The following is a 20205-nucleotide window of genomic DNA, read 5'->3' as shown; positions in this document are numbered from 1 at the left end:
CTACTCAGAATCTTAGCAGCTGCTCAGGTTATATATTAGTCACTCATCTTTGAAGCTAATCTCAAATAGGAAATAAGCTAATTCAAATTTATTTTTATTTTTTATTTTTTAAATAATAATTTGATATTTTTATAATTTTAAAGAAAAAAATGATCATTTTTAAGTTATTTATATTAATTTTTTTAAGATAAAAATTATATATTTCTATTTTTCTTTTAGCTATAATCTGAGATAATTCAAATATATTTCATCAGAGAATCCACATGTCTACTTGTGATAAAAGTAGTTTACTGCTGAGCACAGAGGTGAGCCCGCTTGAGATAAAGTTGGTCCATGGTTGCCACGGGAGATACCAAATTAAATCACGTGACAAGGCTATCTTCCCTGTGCTCTTGATTTGGAAACTTTTCCCATCGCGATCACAGCAGCCCTTACCAATTTTGCGACCGTTTTGTAGCTATCTTGCATTAATCCATTTTTACCACACTTTAATATTATTTTCCACCCATAGCTCATTATGGGTAAGAAGAAGCGTGGTCATCCCGACCTCGAGGAACTCCTGAGCCGGCCCTGGTGCTATTACTGTGAACGCGACTTCGACGACCTGAAGATTCTAATTTCCCACCAAAAAGCGAAACATTTCAAATGCGATAGGTGCGGTAGAAGACTGAATACAGCCGGAGGTGAGGACTGCCCAACTTTAACTTTAGATCGATTACCCGACAATGTATTGACTAACTAATATTGGTACTAGGATTATCTGTTCACATGAGCCAAGTCCATAAAGAGACATTAAGTGCCGTGGATAATGCCCTACCTAACCGGTCGAGCTTGGATATCGAGATTTTTGGCATGGAGGGCGTCCCAGAGGATGTATTGCAGGCTCACAATCAGCGCGTCCTGACTCAATATCAACAGGCTGAAGCGGAACGACGTGCTGTGACTGGGAACCCCGCACCTGGGGTGCCAGGTGGTGGAAGTCAATCGAAGAAACCCAAGTTCGAAAGTCCCGCAGAATTGAAAAAGAGACTTGCCGAACATAAGGCGAAACTTGCTGAACAAGCGGCGGGAAGCAGCAGCGGGGATGTCACCCCTGTTGGCGCTGGACAGGGGATACAGACAGGTGCGGCTGCATATGTGAGTGTCTTTCGCGTTTTTCCATCCGAGCCCAATATTTGAAACGCTATCTGACAATACATGGACTGTAGGCTCCAACGACTCAGTATCCTACAGGTCAACAGCCGTTGAATGGCTCAAGTCAGCCGTATCCTTATCCGCAGCCCTATGGACACACTGGCGCTTATCAACCAGGTGCGGCGTCATTCCAGAAGCAACCCGATTATGCTTCTCCCGTCTATGCTCAATATCCACCTACCGTACAGCAGTTTCCCACAACTCAATTTAGCCCTCCGCAAATGTCACCACAACACTACCCGCCTGCTGCGTCGACTTTGCCCCAGCGCCCATTGGGAACCAATACGCCCCCTGTAGCATTTCAACAACAGCAAGCACCCCGAACCCAAACCCCCCCCCAAACTAGTCCCTTCCCCTCTCGTACACCTAGTTTACCTACTGCTCCTAGCCTTCCCCAACGCCCAAGTTTTGGGGTGCCGCAGGTCAATGCCTTCCAAATGCAACAATTGCATCATGGTCAACCTTCATATGGAGCAGAGCAATCTCAAAGTAGTAGAAGTCCTTCGGGACCTCATCCTACTGGAGAACAACCCTCAAGCTCAATTGATGACCTGATTTCAGGAGCAGCGAAGCAAGTTGACGAAATGGCCGGCAAGTCCTCCACTCCTACAGCGAAGCCTGAGGACGGGACTGGTGAGAAGCCAGCAAGGAAAGAGAAGGAAAAATCGAAGGCTACGAGAATGGTGTATTCTGATAACGAGATAAGCCCGGAGGAGAAAATGGCTCAATTGCCTAGGTACGCATATGTTCCTGAACGCAAGGAGGATACGGTCCTTGGGGACGCAACTACTGCTGCAGTCGTGGGAGTCAATACCGCTTCCGACACATTGGTAAATCCGCCGCAATAAGTACGATGTCCGCTTTCCATCCGATTTCATCCATTCCATCTCCTGGCCGTCCTTTTATATTTGCTTCGGAAGGTAGCCGTCACAACAGGCGGATTATATATACTGGAGGAATGGTTGTAGCGTCCAGTTAAGTCCTTCGACACACCAAAATTCTAGAAGACATATATTCCTTAAATGCAGTTTCAGCATTGATCCTCAGCAACTGTGATGAGCAGGCAGGTGCGCTTTTTTCAGAAGCCGGAACCGGGGCCAAATATGGCTGTTAATCTCTGACCTTTCAACCGAAGAAGAAATACCGACTGTTCATGGAGACCTGCAAATGCATAATTCCACCGATAAAATGACAAGGAGGATTTCGTCGGCACTGGTGAGTCCGATTGCAAATCTTATATAATGATGGTCTTGGCCGTTGGAGGAGGGTTGCTTTCGGAGCAAATCTATGCGCAGCTAGGTTCATTCGAATGTTCTTTCACTTTTTTTCGCTTTGTTTTCTCTTCTGCAATTTTCGTTTTGAGGAGCTCCAGAGTGACCAACCGTTCATTTGGCAGAAAGCCGGAGACAGGGTTGGCGAAAGGGAGTTTAAATTTTATGTTGAGTCAATTAAAAGGGGAACTCGTCCCCTTGTCTCCAAGCCACGATGAGAGTATTTCGCTGCTGCGTATTTCCATATACTGAATGTAAGTTTACTTTTTTGCGATTGCTCTTGTAGAAACGAACTTCCAAAGGTCTGAAGAAAACAAACAAATAAATGGGAGGAAACAAATAAAGAAGAAAAAGACGAGGGAGAAAAGGCAATGCAGCGCAGTGGTTAGTCCAGATCATTCTTTTTCTATTGTCTGTGTTTTCCGATCTCCCTTGATAATGGCCCATGAGTGATTTGTTTTGAGTGACTTGTTTTCTATGATATATTCACCACATATTTTCAATTAACTATTTTTGGAACTGGATATTTTCTAAATGTCAATGATTGTCGTTGAGGGGGCTTTTGGTCAACATAATTTAACAATCAGGGCTTTTTACTGGACTTCAGCTATACTGTGTCCTGGACGGTTATTGGAAATCCAGCATCCGGAATTTATGAAAAGAGTTACATTACAGTTGATCTAAATTTCACCTAGGAAAAGGGAAGCTTCTCTTCTTAATGTATCCATATAACTAGGCGGCTTATTGGTGGATCCTGCGGGCGGGAGCAATGTCCCCTTCTCAGCCCTGTTTTCCGTTGGCGCTAGCAAGCCAGACGACGGCTAACCATAAATCTATTAGTGATTGATCACCCAAGTAGATATTGATTGTATAAAACAGTAAATATATATATTTTTTTATTATTATTATTATTGAGTTTCAAAATTTCTTTGCGCGAAATTATGTATCTCTCCTTGCGTTCTGAGTCTGTTGCCCGACGCAGGGTTTCTCCACGCTGCAGTTAGTAATTATTTATTCCAGGCGGCCAGTGTTAGTTACATCATCATCCCATTTGCGACGCACGCCATTTTCTGACAAGAAGCCAAGCCAGAGCTTCCTCGTGTCTCTCCCCGAGCTGCCATCATGATAATGACATGAAATCAATCAATCTCGGCTTCTACTACTCCTCCAGTTCTCACCTCCGCTACCCTTCGTCTGGCATACTTAACTTGCGCTAAGCCATGAGGGAGAAGCCGCCCAACATGCCGATTACTGAGAGCACTCCGCTGCTAGTCGTCCAAGTAGCTTCACGCCGCCCACGATATCGTCACTCGACACTTCGGGGTGCTTGTTCCTTGGGTCTTGCTACCCTCCTATCTATTGCGGTGGTCCTTTTTCTTGTCCCGTTTGCTGTCCTACCTCGCGATCACGGATCTATTTGTTCCTATCTTCCATGGTCCAACCCTTTCCCGCACACGTCATGGCCTCACGGGAACGGCCTCAACTACACAGCTTTGCAAAACATCCTCCAAACCCTTCCAAGTGCTGAAAAAGCCAAGGAATGGAGCAAATATTATACGTCGGGCTCGCATTTAGCTGGTAAAAATCTTAGCCAGGCCATATGGACTCAGGAAAGATGGCAGGAATATGGTCTTGAAACTAGTATCTCTTCATATGACGTATACATCAACTATCCAGCAGATCATAGGTTGGCGTTGCTTGAAAAGAAAGGAGGAAATACGGTAGTGAAGTTTGAAGCAACATTGGAAGAAGATGTCCTGCCTGAGGATTCTACAAGTGGTTTGGTCGATCGCATCCCTACCTTCCATGGCTATTCGTCAAGTGGGAATGTCACAGCCCAATTTGTGTATGCCAACTTTGGAACATACCAGGATTTTGAAGATCTCATTAAAGCGAACGTCAGTCTAGAGGGGAAAATCGCTTTGGTAAAGTACGGTGCTATCTTTCGCGGCTTGAAAGTGAAGCGTGCACAGGAGCTCGGGATGGTGGGTGTTGTTATATACTCAGACCCGCAGGAGGACGGTGATATAACTGAAGCAAACGGCTATGAGGCGTACCCAGACGGCCCGGCTCGCAACCCTAGTGCTGTGCAGCGGGGTAGCGTGCAATTTTTAAGTTCGTCCACTTCGAATCGTTGTGTTCTTCTGTTTACTTACTAACGTACATGTACTTACAAACAAGGTATTGCACCTGGCGATCCAACGACTCCAGGGTATCCTTCTACCCCAGGCTGCCCTCGCAAAGATCCGCGTCATTCAATTCCGTCAATTCCATCGCTCCCAATATCATACAAAGAGGCTATACCTCTTCTCAAAGCTCTGAATGGACATGGACCTAAGGCCTCTGATTTCGATGCGCACTGGCAAGGCGGTGGGCTCAGCCACAAAGGAGTGGAGTATAATATTGGTCCAACACCAGAAGACGTTGTTTTGAATCTGTACAATGAACAAGAATACATTACAACACCGATCTGGAACGTAATCGGGGTCATCAAGGGCACTATTCCGGACGAAGTGGTTATTCTTGGCAACCACAGAGACGCTTGGGTTGCAGGCGGGGCCGGAGACCCGAATAGCGGCTCCGCCGCTCTTAACGAAGTGATTCGTAGCTTTGCCCATGCTATGAAGGCTGGTTGGAAACCACTTCGTACCATTGTCTTCGCCAGCTGGGATGGGGAAGAGTATGGCTTGATCGGCTCCACAGAGTGGGTGGAGGAGAATCTCACCTGGCTCTCCAAGTCTATCGTTGCCTATCTCAATGTCGACGTGGCTACCAGTGGACAACATTTCAAAGCAAGTGCCAGCCCCTTACTAAATAAAGCTATCTATGAGGCCACTAGCCTCGTCCTTTCACCAAATCAGACCGTCGAAGGCCAGACTGTCCTTGACGTTTGGAACGGCAAAATTTCCTCCATGGGAAGCGGAAGTGACTTTACTGCCTTCCAGGACTTTGCCGGCATTCCCTGTGTCGATTACGGTTTCAAACGGAAGGATGGGGATGCGGTATACCAATACCATTCAAATTACGACAGTTTTGACTGGATGAATCACTACGGCGACCCGAACTGGACGTACCATATTGCCGCTGCGAAAGTCTGGTCTTTAACAGCCGCATACCTGGCAGAGAAACCTGTTTTGGGCTTGAACGCAACCGATTACGCCAGTGGGCTAGCCATGTACCTGGACACCGTGAAAGAGAAAGCAACCACTGGATTTAGCTTCAAGTCACTTGATGCCGCGATTGTAAATCTATACAACGCCGCAGTTGCATTTGATGCATACACGTCGTCACTTACAAAGCAACTCGATGAGGATCTGCCCTGGTGGCAGTGGTGGAAGAAGGTACAACTTTTCTTCAAGATTCGTGCGGCAAATGACAAATATAAATACCTAGAACGGAAAATGCTGCACCAGCAGGGCCTGGATGGGCGAAACTGGTTCAAGCATGTTGTATTCGCACCAGGCTTGTGGACTGGGTATTCCGGTGCACCATTCCCTGGCCTCGTCGAGAGCTTTGAGAGTGGTAATTTGGATAATGCCAAGGTAAGGCCCCGCCTTTAGATCAAACGTCACTATTATGTATATCAGTTATTCGCATCTTCTGTCTTGGAATATATGTTAACGAATTTTGCTGGATATTTAGAGATGGAGAGCTATCATTCAGGAGAAAATAGACGATGCCACGGCCTTGCTGAAGTGATACCCTTAAATGCAAAAAGGAAATTTCAGGCCTAAGGCTGGTAAGGAGGCTCTAAACGCCACGAGCACATGCCTTGTTCGGCAGCTTCGGCTTACAGAAAGTGTGGTTTCGTCTACAGATTTCGGCCATTTACAATTAATCTCTTACCAAGTTCTTAATTTTATTATTATTAATTTTAATTTTATTAATATTATTAATATTATTCTTATTATTATTATTATTCTTCTTCTTCTTCTGATTATTATTATTATTAATTATTTTAGCAGTACATAAACAATCATATTGCACATTTCCTGCATCAATTGTATGCCGTATAAACACTGATGCCGTGTATATATTCACCAAGTCGCTCTATGTGAGACAAAAAAAAAAAGATTCTCACTAAGAATAACATCAGAGCTACTCAATTCTAGTTAAATCTCTAATCTTTCAGCTGTCAATGACACCGACAGTATATCAAAGGTCGTTCATGTGCCTAGGTATAACGTCGTCAGTACATCAAGACGGCCATGCTCTTAAAATCTCGTTTCGTTAGATTGTATCGTTCGCTCATGGGTTTTCAGGCGTGACTCAATCCTACCCCGCAGCCAGTGAGTCAACTATTTAGTAATTTTTTCGACTTCCCTCCAGCGACGACGCATGGAGGTAGTATACCGCTTGAGCAGCCTCCGATCTTTGCTTTTCAGCAAACCTGCCCCTCGGGTTTGAGAAATGGCGACGAGTTGTCGACGGTCAAGCATCCCCCCTGTCCCGTCAGTCGTCCTCCTGTCCGTTTTCGTGCGCACGCCGCCCTCCCAACCCGCCCTTATGGTATTGCTGATCTGATCGAACAAAGCCATTACCACCAGCATTTCCTTTCTTCAAAGTCTCGCGGTCTTCCCATCCTCGAGTTTCTCCATCGGTATCTTCCTGGTAATGGGATGCCTCACCCCTCTCTACCTCATTTCCATTTGCAGTAACAAGTCCATTATCGTCCCCATCCGTATCTGCGCTCTCACTAAAATGGTCATTCTCCTTGCACCAAAATACCGGCAACGCACTCAGGCTCGCTATGAACGCCAAAGTCCACCAGGGTAAAATCATATACCCTTTCTTAACGCCTAGCGAAAAGGTTCCTCCGAGGATCGCTGGACCTATCGCCTTTCCTACCGCAGACGCACTTGTGGCAACACCGTTCAAGCTACCAAGAATACTCATGCTTTTGGCGGAGTTCGTCAGCAAGATGATGGAGCATGGGAATGCGAACACCACACAGGCAAGTTTAGAGCACATAAGTAGGAATGCTGCTATCTGGCGGGAGGCGTTGGAGGGGAAGAGCACAGTAAAAGGCGTCAAAAGATAGGTCATTGGAAATATTACGGAAACGACTTTGAGGCAGTTGAGAACCCCATAACGGTGAGCAGCGCGCGGGAATATGAAAAACTGGGTTAACATGCCGATTATGGCGTTGATAGTGTAAAGAATGCCGATTTGTTGGGCGTCTAGAACAAAACTTAAGTAAATGTACGGGAAGAATGGCTAGAAACGTAAAAAAAAGAAAAGGGGGCAAAAACAGGAAAAAGAAGAACAATGCACGTACCGATACCGAAACCGCCAGAAAACTTGAACGGCAGATTCACGTCCGGGTTGTTTCCGTAGTCCTGCAACTTATGGTTTAAAAATACGGTGAATACGGAGTCGAATGCCACAGTGTGCATGGACATAGTGGCATAAGCAAGCAAAACGAGATTTGACTGGGGAATCAATATTTGTGACCATGGCAAGTTTGGAGAGTCGCTCTTTTTACTGCCTTGCTGCGCCTGAGGCTCGCGAGAAGTGAGGAGCGGTGTGGTCTCATCTTCTTCGTTTACCACGATGCCACGAGCGGTCTTCTGCTCCTTTCGTCTCTCAAACGGTCTTGTGAGCATTTTCCCCAAAGTCAAGCCCCAATCTTGATGACCCCTTTTCGATGCGAGGGTTTCCTAATTCAAGTAGGTAAGTATCATGCCATGTCACTCGGAAACGGGGGGGGGCAGATGGAAAATACAGGAACGTACTTGAAGAAACAACAGGCCTGTGAGTATCCCAATAATAAAGAAAACAGACACAGCCATATTGGGCAACGCATAGGGGTACTTCTTGAAAAACTTGCTATGGCCAAATTGCTCCTTGTGCCTCTTAGCAGGGTCAGCCAGCGCCCCGCCAAATGCAGGGCCGAATATGCTCCCAATCGTCCACACCAGCGGCATTAAGCTGAAAGCACGGGGCTGTAGTTCCTTCTCGGGAACTAGTTCCGCGACAATGGTCCGGATAATGCCCACATTCCCATTGCCCAATCCAACACAGGCTCGTGCCAGGATAGCCATGGGTAGTGAGGTTGAGAAACCAAACAATAGGCTAAAAGACATTGTGATGCAGAGACCAGATATGATGACTGGTTTTCGACCGATTCGATCAGATACCGCACCCCACGCTACGGCTGTTAGGCCTTGGCACACTGAAAATATTGCAGAGGTCAATCCGACCCATTTGGCGACTTCGTTGTCGCTGACTCCTAAGCTGCGTATCATTTCGGGCTGTATGAAGTGTTGGTAAATGATGATCAGAAACGGTTCCCATGTCTATGTAAGTTGATTGATTCAAAAGAAAGGGTTCATGGCATATATAAAGCTATGTAGAATACAGCATTCTGCATCTTTGAGTTTAACTCAAAAAAGACTTAAAAATGAGGCAGAACTAAGGTGAACGAAACGATAGAGGGTTCGTACATACAAGATATGGAAATACGGAGGTGAAAATAACTGGCAAGGCGTAACACAGATCAACATCTTAACTCCAAATGATTGAAAGTCTCCTCCTATTCAATACAAAGCAAAATAAGTGTTTTCTTTTATAAGGGGAGGGATAGGGAAATTACCAGGCTCGGCGAATCGACATATTGCTACAATCACGAAGTCCAGCCAGTTAGCTGTTTGTGGGCATTTAGTTATATGACAGGATCCATGTTGACATACACAATACAATAAATTGCTGCACCGGCAGCTTCGGCTTTTGGGTCTTGGGATCCATGATGGCTGCTGGTTGGAGTTGGACAGAAATAGTTATATATGTTTTGCGCTGGGCAAATTAAAGAAAGTGCTGTAATTCAAGCGTGAGGGCTCACAGCTTCGGGTTCTAGAATTTGAGATGGATTGCATTGAAGAGATCTATGGAATTCAACATAAATTCTTGGATGAGCAGGAACACACAAACATCGTCTATGGGCGAGGAAATTGAAACGAGGGGGAAATGTAATAAAAAAAAAAAAAAAAGATATAAGCCGAGGAAAGGAGCCAGTGATTTATAATGACCGAACCCCCCAACTACCAGCTAATTCTTACCATCCCGTTGGTTGGTCTCGGCTTTGACCTAACGTAGGGCGTTTTTGCCTCCGAACCATTCCTGCCAAGCCGGTTGGACGTGGGACATGGGCGTGTGGCAGGGCAGGGAAGCTTTGATAGCAATGCTCCACCACAACTTCCTCATTATTTTGTGATGGTAATCCGTAATCCTCTTATATCCGCTAGGAGAATCTCGACATATCTATGAACATATAGTTAATACTGTTGAAATGAATGTAGCCCTACGGAGTACTCTGTACTTCTCCCTGAGTTCCCCAAACCTCTGTAGACGCCAAGTGGGGGAAGGGAACATTTTCGGTGCCGCGCCATGACCTCCTTGGTGCGGCGGCGGCCCGTCCAGCCTGCCACACAAAGCGCTTGCTGTGTCAATTGAACAAGCCAATTGATATCTTGCCTGCAGCAAGGCTTACGCAGCGTATGCCCACCAAATGCTCCATTGGTAGCGTGAGTGCTCCTCCTGTCTGAGGTCTCCCACCATAGACACCGCCTCATCATGGTCCAAGAATGGGACAAACCTGTGAATGGACCATTTGACAACGGGGTTGACATCAAAATACCATCCTGGGAAGCCTGGAGGGATATGGCATTGTTTTAAAACCCTCCCGTATGAATCTGATGTTGCCCACCCCCACTGAGTAGCCCTTCTTATGAGCTGAAGTTCGTGGCCCTGGAACCGCAGTCATATATGCTCTGGAATTTCCGCTTCTATCCTTTCTCCGTGCTCGCTGCAGCCCCAAGCATGATGTGGCCATGGTTATCTCAAACCAAAAAAAGTTATCCCTTTTCTCCATACGTGTCTTAGCTAGATCCGATTGCAGACCAGTACTCCGTACTGCCGTCTAGTTTCTTTATTGCAACTCTTGGTGATGTTGATGGAAAGTCAGCTCGGCATATCCTTCCAGCAGTCTCTGCACAGCAGCTTGCAGTACAGCTTTCAGACAATTGATGTGCCAATTCTCAGTAAGTTTATCTTACCCTAAAAACATAACTGGCCGACAAATCTACGAGATATCGAATTCCGTCCTAATCCATAGGCGTGGCATGCAGTGCACTTATAGTGGAAACTCTTCTCTACGCACATATGGTAGTATTCTCCTGAAAGGGACGGGATACAGACTCATTATTTTAATATGTCGACAAGAGTCCGGTTATATTGCGTCTGCACCTCCCATCTGATGTATAAGCCGCCGAATCGTCAAGACCTCGTGGCTAACCCAGTTTCTGTGCAGATATGTGGTGTCGGTGAGTACTAGAAACTTATTGGCACTTCCTTTTCGCAAAAATCAAAGAAAAACAGAGTGAAAAACAGGAAATCAAAGCAACCACCATTCGTCAAGGGATTGAAATTTGAGGTTCAGAGCCTAGATCCGAAATTGATTACTAGTTAAAGGTGCGAGGAGGGCACTCAAGGACAATAGTAAGGAATTTTTGAATTTACAAGCCAATCCAGCCACTCAGAAGCTTATTATTGTCCAACGCATGTTTCCTAGCAAATTCTCAGCCAATTGACTTTCTGATTTTCTCTTTCATCAACGCAAGCTCTTTACTGATCTGTGCGGAGTAACTTACGGTGTACATGGCTGTACTGTTTGCACATTGGGGCTACGCCATACCTGAAAATGATGATCCAGGTAAAATATATATAGATATATAAAAAATAAAAATAAAATTGAAAGAGATGATGATACTGAAATTATACCAAGCCCAGCTGGGAGATCCGAGCCACTGTCAACTGCCAAATGTTACCCGAACTTGCAACGTCGTCCGACTCCCAACGGCCTCCAGTGAAAACCGGTTAAGTTTGTCGGCTTCTTCCTTTGTTCCCTATATTTCCACTACGATTGGGACGGGTCAGGGAAAAACACGATATTCACAGCGGAACAATCTTTCCGGCCACATTTTGTTTCGGCAAAAAAAATTAAAAATAAAATAAAATTGACTTGTCATGGACTGGATGTGGAATCGGAAAGAATAAAACTCTTTATGCTCTCAGATGCTGAGCCTGAAAAGTCTGCTATGTTTGCCACGAACAGGCTCTTAAATACAGAGAAACAACAATGGGTAATTCCGGATTTGCAATTTATTTATCTAGTTCATCTACAGCGTAATTTTGGTGAGGCTCGCATTTTTTCTTATTCTGCGCTCTGTTCCATACAGGATTAAGTTCAACCAATCGGGAAAGACTGGTGGAGGGAAAGTAGATACACGCCTCTCAGACAATATTCGCCATCACAATAATAGTGGAATGAGCATGAGGTCACTCCATACATCATCCTATAGACGAATATTTATATCTTTGAAATCGACTGCCTTGAGATTTTTCGAACCTTAATAGCAGTCTGGGGTCTTGCACGAGCAAAACTTATACATTGGGCTATTTACCTTACTACTTTCATGAACGTTCGTTTCACGTCCATGGCATACTGAAACAACTTGAAGAAATGTCAACCTGTTGATATAACTATGACAAAGATGTCGAAATGACATCTACCTCCGTGAGGGTTGCGGATGTTCAGACAAAACATTCCGACAAGAAGTTATTCCCAAAAAGTTGGTTATCAGAGCACAATGAGAAAACCCCACCGAGATGAGGAAATTATTTAACAATGATACAAAAGTACAAAACGGCGATGTCCTTGGGTCATTCATGTGTCATCGGCGTCCGCCAAAGCCGCCCAGCATTATTCTTATCACAAGCTTCAGAGTGGGCTGAACAACCTTCGGAATTTCTACACTGTGGATAAGCTACAGTTCCCAACTTCCTGAAAACGGTCACTTGGCCGGTCATGGACAAACTTACTACGTTTACTTCCGTCTGAATGGGCCTCTCCTAGGGCAGATAGCCCCTGCAGCAGATCTTCGGCTGCAGATAGCCACATGAAGGTTTGGCGTTGGCGTGAAGCTTATTGTGATCTTCCTTCATTCTTTGAACCCCTTTGCAGGCCTAGGCCAGATATAAACTATATATAGAGGATGTTGGGGAACATTGTCTGCTGTCTAAAATCCATCCCACCAAATCTTTTTGCGCTCCTCCATCTATTTCTCAAAAAGTAGCTGATCATTCCAGCCTAGAGAATATTACCAAAACGAAAATTTATTCGTTCTTGCTTTGGCCATGGGATTAGTGGACAGCTATATCACCTTGACCACCTGTGGCGTTGGTCTTCTACTTGTATGTTTGATCTAACTTGCCCGTCCAATAGAAGCGTTTGAAAACGCTGACAGATTGTTTTAATTCAACCATTTTCTGAGAGATTATAGTACTTTGTGGGAAATGCGATTTATAACATTTACTTCCATCCCCTGAATAAGTTTCCAGGCCCAAAGTACCTAGCTGTGGGTAGAATACCCATAACTTGGGCAACCTTCCGCGGCCAGAAAGCACAATTTCGCTTTAATGCTCATAGAAAGTATGGTGAAATTGTCCGCATCGCTTCCAATGAGCTTAGCTTTGCCCATGCTCAGGGATGGCGTGATATCTACGGCACCCAGGCCAAAGTGGAAATGACCAAACCTGCGAGCGGTATTGAGGAGCAAGAAGGCGCCCAGTCTGTTGTCACGGCTGAGGGAGATACCCACAGCCGACAAAAGCGGATGCTTGCGACTATGTTCACGGAGAAAATTCTAAAAGAGAAAGAGGCCCTTTTCATTAGCCACGCTGACTTGCTGGTAAAGAGATTGAAGGGGCTTGAAGGACAGCCTGTGGCATTGGGTGATTGGTATAACTTTGCAACCTTTGATATGATGGGCGACCTTCTCTTTGGTGAATCCCTCGGAATGCTGTCGACATCGGAATATGTGCCTTGGGTTAAGTCTATTCACGGCTTTCTCAAGGCATTTGCTTTCACAAATGTCCTAAATGAATATCTATGGTTTCGAGCTCTCTGGGCATTTGTGCCTTCGAAGATCCTCGACACGTTACGGGACACTCATTTCCTGTTTACAGCGCAAAAGGTAAACCGCTACCTAGAGCTCGACGAAAAAGCTCGCGTAGGCATGATGGGACACCTGTTGGATGGGGGTAGCCGCAAGGGCCTCAATCTAGGGGAACTCCACACAAACGCTCCTATTCTCATTTTTGGGGGCAGCGAGACTTCTGCAACGCAACTCCGCGCTCTAACTTTCCTGCTTTTCAAGAACCCCGAAAAAATGGGGAAATTGATCACCGAAATCCGGTCAGCGTATACTTCATCTGATCAAATCACATACGATTCTCTTCTGGAGCGCACCTACCTCAATGCGTGTATCGAGGAAGGACTGCGATATTATCCACCTTGCTCCAACGGATTACCGAGAATAGTCCCAAAGAGCGGTACAACTATTTGCGGCGAGTTTGTCCCCGGCGGTACGAATGTTTCCGTTGCAACATTTGCTCTCTTTCGTTCACCTAAATACTTCTCCCAGCCGGATTCTTTCATCCCAGAAAGATGGCTTCGCGAATCGGAAGGCGGCAATCCTGTTTTTGCAACGGATGAAAAGGGAGTTGCCCTTCCGTTTAGTTACGGCCCACACAACTGCCCAGGGAAAAAGTACGTAGTTCCTACTTGGAATTAGTTTCTCATTCCACTCTCGCAGTTTTTCCTACACTAGATGGTTTAACCACTAACTTTATTCACAGGATGGGATATTTCGAACTCCGACTTATCCTAGCCAAAGTTCTCTGGCACTTTAACTTGAAACTTCTGCCCGAAGATGACGGCGCGGAAGACTCCTGGGACAAGATGCCCAACTATCAAACCTGGACGAGGCGGCCGCTTAAAGTAATAGCGAAACCTGTTAGGCGGTAGCAAGCTTTCTTTCCACTATTTTTACATTATGCTTTTTAAAATGATATTACATCATTCCCCCAATAAATATTGGAATACAAGTACATGGACTAAATCAGATATAGCCCCAGTCATTACTCGCCTCATTGACTTGATGATCTGTTGTCCATTTGGCTGGACAGGAAAAAAATGGCGTTGACTTTTCATTTTTGTGATTTCCTCTTCTGCTTTGCATTTCCTCCTTTACTGCTTTGTTGCTATTTGTCAAGGGAAGAAATTATACAAAACCAACCGATCTTTTACATGTAGACAGTTGTTGGAAACAAGCTAGGTCACTGTTCGGCGGTTCTGACTGTCTGCTAGTCAACAATTACTGATGGACTGGGTCAGATACGTGTGTCCACAGCTTGAGAGGTACATAGTTATCATCAAGAGAGCTGATGCCTACACACCTGCACTCAAAAAATGTGTTAGAATGGTCATGTATGGAGAGAAGGGGGTGAATAAATGAAATGAAAATAATAAAATAATAAAAACAAAAGAAACTTAATCATTTGACAGGCTAAACTAGAATACCATAGGGACAATAGCTGGGATTTATAACTTCAAGTGGTGTTTCTTATTGTTCGGAGAGTCATCATGTTATACATCTAACTAAATAAATATCTAGCCAGTTAGGTTTCTTTGTGTCTGATCACACGACCTTCCAACCACCCTGGCGATTGTGAGACATGTGCAATGTAGAGTGATTTTCATTTCAAGTATTTCATATATTTATTCTATTTTCTAATAGACCCTGAGGGCAAAGCTCGAAGACCTATCAGGGTTCAATAATTATCTACAATATTTGATCAACCTAAATTGTCCTTGACCCTTTGTTAACTCGTGATAACTACTCTGTATAGATGTGCATATATCTCACATATGAGAAAACAAAACTTTACAGAGGCGAAGGTTCAGGAAAAGACAAACCTAGGATAAAAAAACATGTAGAGCAAAAGGGGTTTCATAGTATATTCATTTCTTCATTCTAAACGTCGAGACAAGTGCCGATTCTTCAAGCGTGAAAGACATGAAAGCGCCTTGCAATTTCTAGGCGGTAACTAAATAATTGATACACATTTTGCGATATCGCGGTTATTCTTAATCAAATCAATCCTGAGCAAGAGTAGTATCCAGCTCGGCGACTTCAGCCATGTCCATTCGGAACTCACGCACAACTTGGTCCCAATCAGCCCACGACGGGTTCGGGTACTAAGGGAAGCTCAGTAGAGTCTGGAAGCCGATGTAGGGTTTACCTTGGAGATGAGTTTGAAGTCGTTGTAACTGGGTTTCATGGAATTTGGCTGCCCGCTTCATAAGTTTGTTGATAGCCGGCCACAACGTCCCTTCGTATGCTTGTCATCAGCAAACTCCAATCCTTTGTCCCTCAGCCCACTCAAGGGCTGATGGATGGCACTCAGTCATATTGTAATACTTCCAGAGGAAATCCTTCTTCCCTCTGAGACTTGGACATTGATATCTCTATCCCATAGTAAGATCTATAAACAAGAATGTAGTAGTTAGTAGTTGCAAGTAACTAAATAGATTGATGTAAAGAGATACATAACCTGATGGTTCCACCGACTCTCCCGTAGTGTCCCATGCATAAGCCATGTTTCTGCTCCAACATCTGTCATGGTTGAAAGTTATGACTTTACCAAAGCCCTCATATAAGGGATGCTCTAGTATTGTAGAACAATCTCGGAAGCAAATCGAAACTTTGTTCAGTATCATTTCACCTTGTCGGGGAATCTTTGGTTTTCACCTTCAACATACCGTTCGTCATAATGATAGTGAAATTTTGATGATGGTTTTAGGATATCCCGTGGAGGTTAGTTCTCAGGTACACTGATTCATCTGTAGAATGCCGGTGAGTTTCCCCTTAGTTTTGAATAACAATAGGGGACACACTCACGAAAATACTTCTCTTCTGGGCCTTCCGCGGCACCACTAAAGTGTGCCTCCATTTTGGTCCGCACACTCAAACAATCAACATGGCAGCAAACCTGCTGGGCAATTGCAAGCCATATCCAAAGCAAAAGAGATGCCAGGATTCCTTAGAAACAACAATTCTCAGACAAAAGCAGTTAACATAGATATATCAGGCTATCAAAAATTCAACTTCCGTAGGCTAGGCCCCTTTATAGCTGAAGAAAGAATGAAACGAGCACATAGGGTAACACTAGGTGCCACCGCCCATTCGTCAGGTCGGCAAGCACACTTAAGTCGAGGCCTTCAAACTTCGAATGTTGAACACGCCAATAGAAAGCTGGGTAGCGGCTTCAGGAACCTGCCATGAGGTCGGGTACAGACCGCGGTCAGGGATCGATAGAATTTACGGGTGGGCCAAGAACGGTTGGTAAAACCAAATCCAGCTACAAGACACTATCCTATTCGTCGAGTCTTATTGTACCTGTGGCGTGCTGGAGAGCTACTAATGGCTGACACAAGGGGGGAGTCAGGTAACGTATCTGTTTCAGTAAGTGAAATTAGATGATTTATGTACAGTAAAAGTTAACCAAATAGTTCAGTCTAATACCGAAAAGCCCTTATTTCCAATAAAGTAGTTTAGGACAGTCCGTAGACTTAATGTTAAAGGAAATACCGAAAGAAAATGGAGGTAGGAATGCCAAAAAGATAAGTCTAACTATCACACGAAAAAGAAAAAAACTGACACGTTCTTTGGAGTTGGAGGAGTAAAAATATACACGTTTGTCCTTAGAAGTTCTACAATACTGGATAGGGGAAATTCATATCGACAGATCTTCAAAACGCTTTCACAGCCGTTGGAATGGCACTTCCCACCGGAATGCCCGTTATAACTTGTCGCTTGAGATTCTTTCGCCGCTCTGTGCTGTTGTCTTTGTCTGGGGACCGCACCTTAACGGGTAGCGTAGTCATGGCTACCTCATGCGAAGGGTATTAGCAGTCGTGGTGTTGATAATGATGGTGGGCATGTTCTGCGTAATAGGAAGGACTTTGAGGAAGTTGGTTGCTGGTATTTATTTGCGGCGGATATGATGGCCGCTGTGTGGGGTGTAACGGTGAAGAAGAAAGATATGTACTGGAAGGATATTGCGGATGGTAGAGGCCGGACACCAAGGAATCAGAGCTATTGCAGGGCGATAAGTTGGAGATATGCCCATATTTTTGCGGTTCTCGTTCAGGAATGGCTCGTGGCAAGGTCCGCGGGCTTCTTCGCGGTGGGCGGGGATGTCTATCAGCGGTTTGTTGGTTATGCATGTTAAATTCTGGAGTTGGGATACGGCGCTGGGATGGCGAGGTCTTTGGTTTGCCTTTGTTTGTGTAATTGACATGTCCGCCGTCTCCTCTGTGATGGCCTCCTTCCTCTGTTGCCGAAGTATTGCCACTAGGAGAAAATCTGACCTTTCGGCGTCTAACTGGGATATCATTATCGCTAGACTCCTCACTGTCCGTTTCAACTTGAGTTTGTAAGCTAGAATTATCCTTTCGAGTAGCTGGGGTATCATTATTACTAGATTCCTCACTGTCCGTTTCAACTTGAGCTTGTAAGCTAGAATTATCCTTTCGAAATTCAGTTGCAGGTTTCCTTGCTTCTTGAGAATGTCTCCTTCGATTGGAGGTAGCGCCTTCTGGGTGGTCCTTTTGACGTTCACATCCTTCTAGGCCGTCGCGGAAGCTATTAGACTCCACGTCGGATGCAAATGTCACATGCCGCTGTGGGCGCGCTTCCTCTCCGGATAATCCCCGGAATCCACCCACCTGTGCCCACTGGGCAATTAAATGATCAATTGCCTGGGAGGATACATGAACCGTTCCCGTGACATCCTGTGATATTGGAGAGAGGGAGCTATTGAGATCTTTGAACGATAATGCAGGCAATATTGTTGGTATAGTGGATGGCGGAGGTGGGCCAGAACCGTTGAGCTGGGAATCAGATAAGCCCTGATATCTCGCATTTCGACTGTATTCCTCAGCTTCACATATAGCGGAGTAACGTAACCGATCAAGACGAGATATCGACCAGTGTAGGACGATTAGCATGTTTTGGACTTCGTCACGCTCTCCTTGAACGATGTAATTAGGTATCGAGCTTGGTGCCTTGCTGTGACTTAATTAGTTTTCTAGGTGTATATTCAAGAGTAACCGATAAAGACTTTTACCATACCTACTGATAAGCTTCCCAAGTTGCAGGACTTGTAACATTACAATAAGGCTCAACTTCAAAGCGTCAAGAAGAGCCAGCAGATATGTAACATGGCGTTTCCTGAAGCAGCGCGCGAATCGCTCCTGGATCAAGTCTCCGTCATTTCGCTGAGCTTTGTCCAACATTTTCGCAAAGAAATTAAATATTGTGTTGCCCCGTTCACTAATTTCCTTTGCGACGCGCAAAGCTAATGGTGAATGCGGAGAATCCTTCGCTTGGAGGGTTTGCCCGACCTGCTTCAAAGCCGCCACGTATAGAGAGAGGCCCTTAGCGATGCTATGAACATCTATGCCGAAAGCTGCTACCTTGCAGGCGACGGTATTGAATGAGATGGAAAGCTTGAAGCCCAACTTTACCACCTGGAGGATAGAGACTGGATTGATACCTGTTAGTTTCGGCGAGCTGGGATTAAATAAGAGAGTCGTACCTATTTCTGATGACATGGTTTGCCGCTTATCGATATGACAAGAATTCTAACCTGTACCACAGTAAAGATGTAACTAAGAGTCCAAAAGGCCTCGATTGCTAGAGATGAGAGAATTCGGTCTGTTTAGTTTCTGATGAAAGTGTTAAGGTAAGTCAAAGATATCATCATAGCGACGGCTAAGAATTGTTCAGGGAAATGTCAATCAACGGGTCGATCGAGGCTGGATAGATATAATGAGCAGAGCCACTAAGAGTAGACGTCCAGCGTCAGGGCTAATAATGTGGTGAGCGAAACATATCATGGGTAAGGCGAAGCCCATTTTCGCCTCGTTTACCAGCAGTAATTCTTCCGGCATGTTGGTTTAATTGACATCGCCATTCATTTTTGAGCCTCACTCCCTGAGGCGAGGGCCTGAATTTGAAGCAGAATACTACCCGGTAAGAACCCAAGCCATATAGCGAGGAGCATCGTGTTTGATAGAACAAAGTTGACGCCCCGTTTTGCTCGAGAGCTTGCAGATCACCTGATCTTCCCGCCTGGGGTTTATGGAACGGACCTTTCTCAAGAACCCGGAGGTGTCGAGTGGGGGATCAAGCTGATGTAGCTCCCAGAGCGGAAATTTCTTTGTTGGAATATTATTTCCAAAGCAGAAGGAATTCTCCCCAGGTATCAGTGAAAGTTATGGAGATCATCGAATGACGACCCTTCGGGGCCCTAGGAATAGTATCTTTTGAGGATCCTCTATTCATTTGTCGGTAAGAATAATAAATGGCCGTTGATTGAACACCCATCTTTAATTCAGTCTTGGTCCGCTATTTCTCCTCGATCTACCAACATTCCCACCCGAGAGAGTAAGGTCCCATCACACCACCAACTTACATGTAGAACCGTGGATAGCAGGACGCCTTATCCAAGCCTGGCGCCAACAGGATTATACCACCTGCAATATATCAAAGGGAGGCCTTTGAAACTATGTTCGATCCATTGTTCGATCGGACCAGAGTTGAATTCCAGATTACCCCAGAAAAAATCGGCTTCCAAAAACCTACTCGTTTGCGGGAAAAGAGCCGAATTCAGCCCGATGAACCAGACGTTCGTTTCTAGCTATACATGCAGTTCAAGTGCAGTTGGTGCTTCCAATATCGAAATGTCTACTCACCTGGGACTTAGAAGAAAGGAAGTCCCTGAGAGTTTTGTAACTCCTAGACTCCCGAATTATAGGGTCTTCGCGTTGCTT

The 20205-nt window shown here is 45.1% G+C and overlaps 5 protein-coding genes across 7 annotated transcripts; 3 read left to right on the top strand and 2 right to left on the bottom strand.

The window, feature by feature from the left end:
- Window positions 1–342: 342 nt before the first annotated feature.
- BDCG_01680 (C2H2 finger domain-containing protein) lies at window positions 343–3347 on the top strand. The gene is made up of 3 exons (XM_045417203.1): window positions 343–683; window positions 755–1137; window positions 1209–3347. Exons 1-3 carry the CDS (start codon window positions 518–520, stop codon window positions 2040–2042), a joined length of 1383 nt encoding a protein of 460 aa, XP_045274087.1. The 5' UTR covers window positions 343–517; the 3' UTR covers window positions 2043–3347.
- A 23-nt stretch (window positions 3348–3370) lies between these two features.
- On the top strand, window positions 3371–6315 carry BDCG_01679 (glutamate carboxypeptidase II). The gene is made up of 3 exons (XM_045417202.1): window positions 3371–4580; window positions 4647–6007; window positions 6108–6315. Exons 1-3 carry the CDS (start codon window positions 3686–3688, stop codon window positions 6162–6164), a joined length of 2313 nt encoding a protein of 770 aa, XP_045274086.1. The 5' UTR covers window positions 3371–3685; the 3' UTR covers window positions 6165–6315.
- Window positions 6316–6375: 60 nt separating this feature from the next.
- Window positions 6376–9435, bottom strand: BDCG_01678 (MFS transporter). Its single transcript, XM_045417201.1, has 6 exons — window positions 9158–9435; window positions 9061–9084; window positions 8916–8944; window positions 8201–8719; window positions 7744–8125; window positions 6376–7645 (listed from the first exon to the last, which is right to left on the bottom strand). The coding sequence occupies exons 1-6, from the start codon at window positions 9210–9212 to the stop codon at window positions 6918–6920; spliced, it is 1737 nt and encodes a 578-aa protein (XP_045274085.1). The 5' UTR covers window positions 9213–9435; the 3' UTR covers window positions 6376–6917.
- A 125-nt stretch (window positions 9436–9560) lies between these two features.
- BDCG_01676 (benzoate 4-monooxygenase cytochrome P450) lies at window positions 9561–15034 on the top strand. 3 transcript variants are annotated; one of them, XM_045417198.1, is made up of 5 exons: window positions 9709–10504; window positions 10592–11175; window positions 11248–12716; window positions 12806–14073; window positions 14163–15034. In XM_045417198.1, exons 3-5 carry the CDS (start codon window positions 12660–12662, stop codon window positions 14329–14331), a joined length of 1494 nt encoding a protein of 497 aa, XP_045274084.1. In that variant the 5' UTR covers window positions 9709–10504; window positions 10592–11175; window positions 11248–12659; the 3' UTR covers window positions 14332–15034. The 3 variants fall into 3 exon arrangements, with proteins under 3 accessions (XP_045279692.1, XP_045274084.1, XP_045279691.1); XM_045417200.1 differs by having other exon boundaries at window positions 9561–10504; window positions 11248–14073; window positions 14163–14856; XM_045417199.1 differs by lacking the exons at window positions 9709–10504; window positions 10592–11175 and having other exon boundaries at window positions 11520–12094; window positions 12163–12716; window positions 14163–14856.
- Window positions 15035–17118: 2084 nt separating this feature from the next.
- Window positions 17119–20164, bottom strand: BDCG_01674 (uncharacterized protein; the record flags this gene model as incomplete). The annotated part of the gene is made up of 4 exons (XM_045417197.1): window positions 18969–20164; window positions 18503–18914; window positions 17418–18439; window positions 17119–17255 (listed from the first exon to the last, which is right to left on the bottom strand). Exons 1-4 carry the CDS (start codon window positions 18982–18984, stop codon window positions 17119–17121), a joined length of 1587 nt encoding a protein of 528 aa, XP_045274083.1. The 5' UTR covers window positions 18985–20164.
- Between the last annotated feature and the right edge of the window lie 41 nt (window positions 20165–20205).

Source organism: Blastomyces dermatitidis, assembly GCF_000003525.1.
Source record: "Blastomyces dermatitidis ER-3 genomic scaffold supercont1.2, whole genome shotgun sequence".
NCBI lineage: Eukaryota > Fungi > Ascomycota > Eurotiomycetes > Onygenales > Ajellomycetaceae > Blastomyces > Blastomyces dermatitidis.
This window is presented reverse-complemented; position numbering and strand designations above follow the sequence as displayed.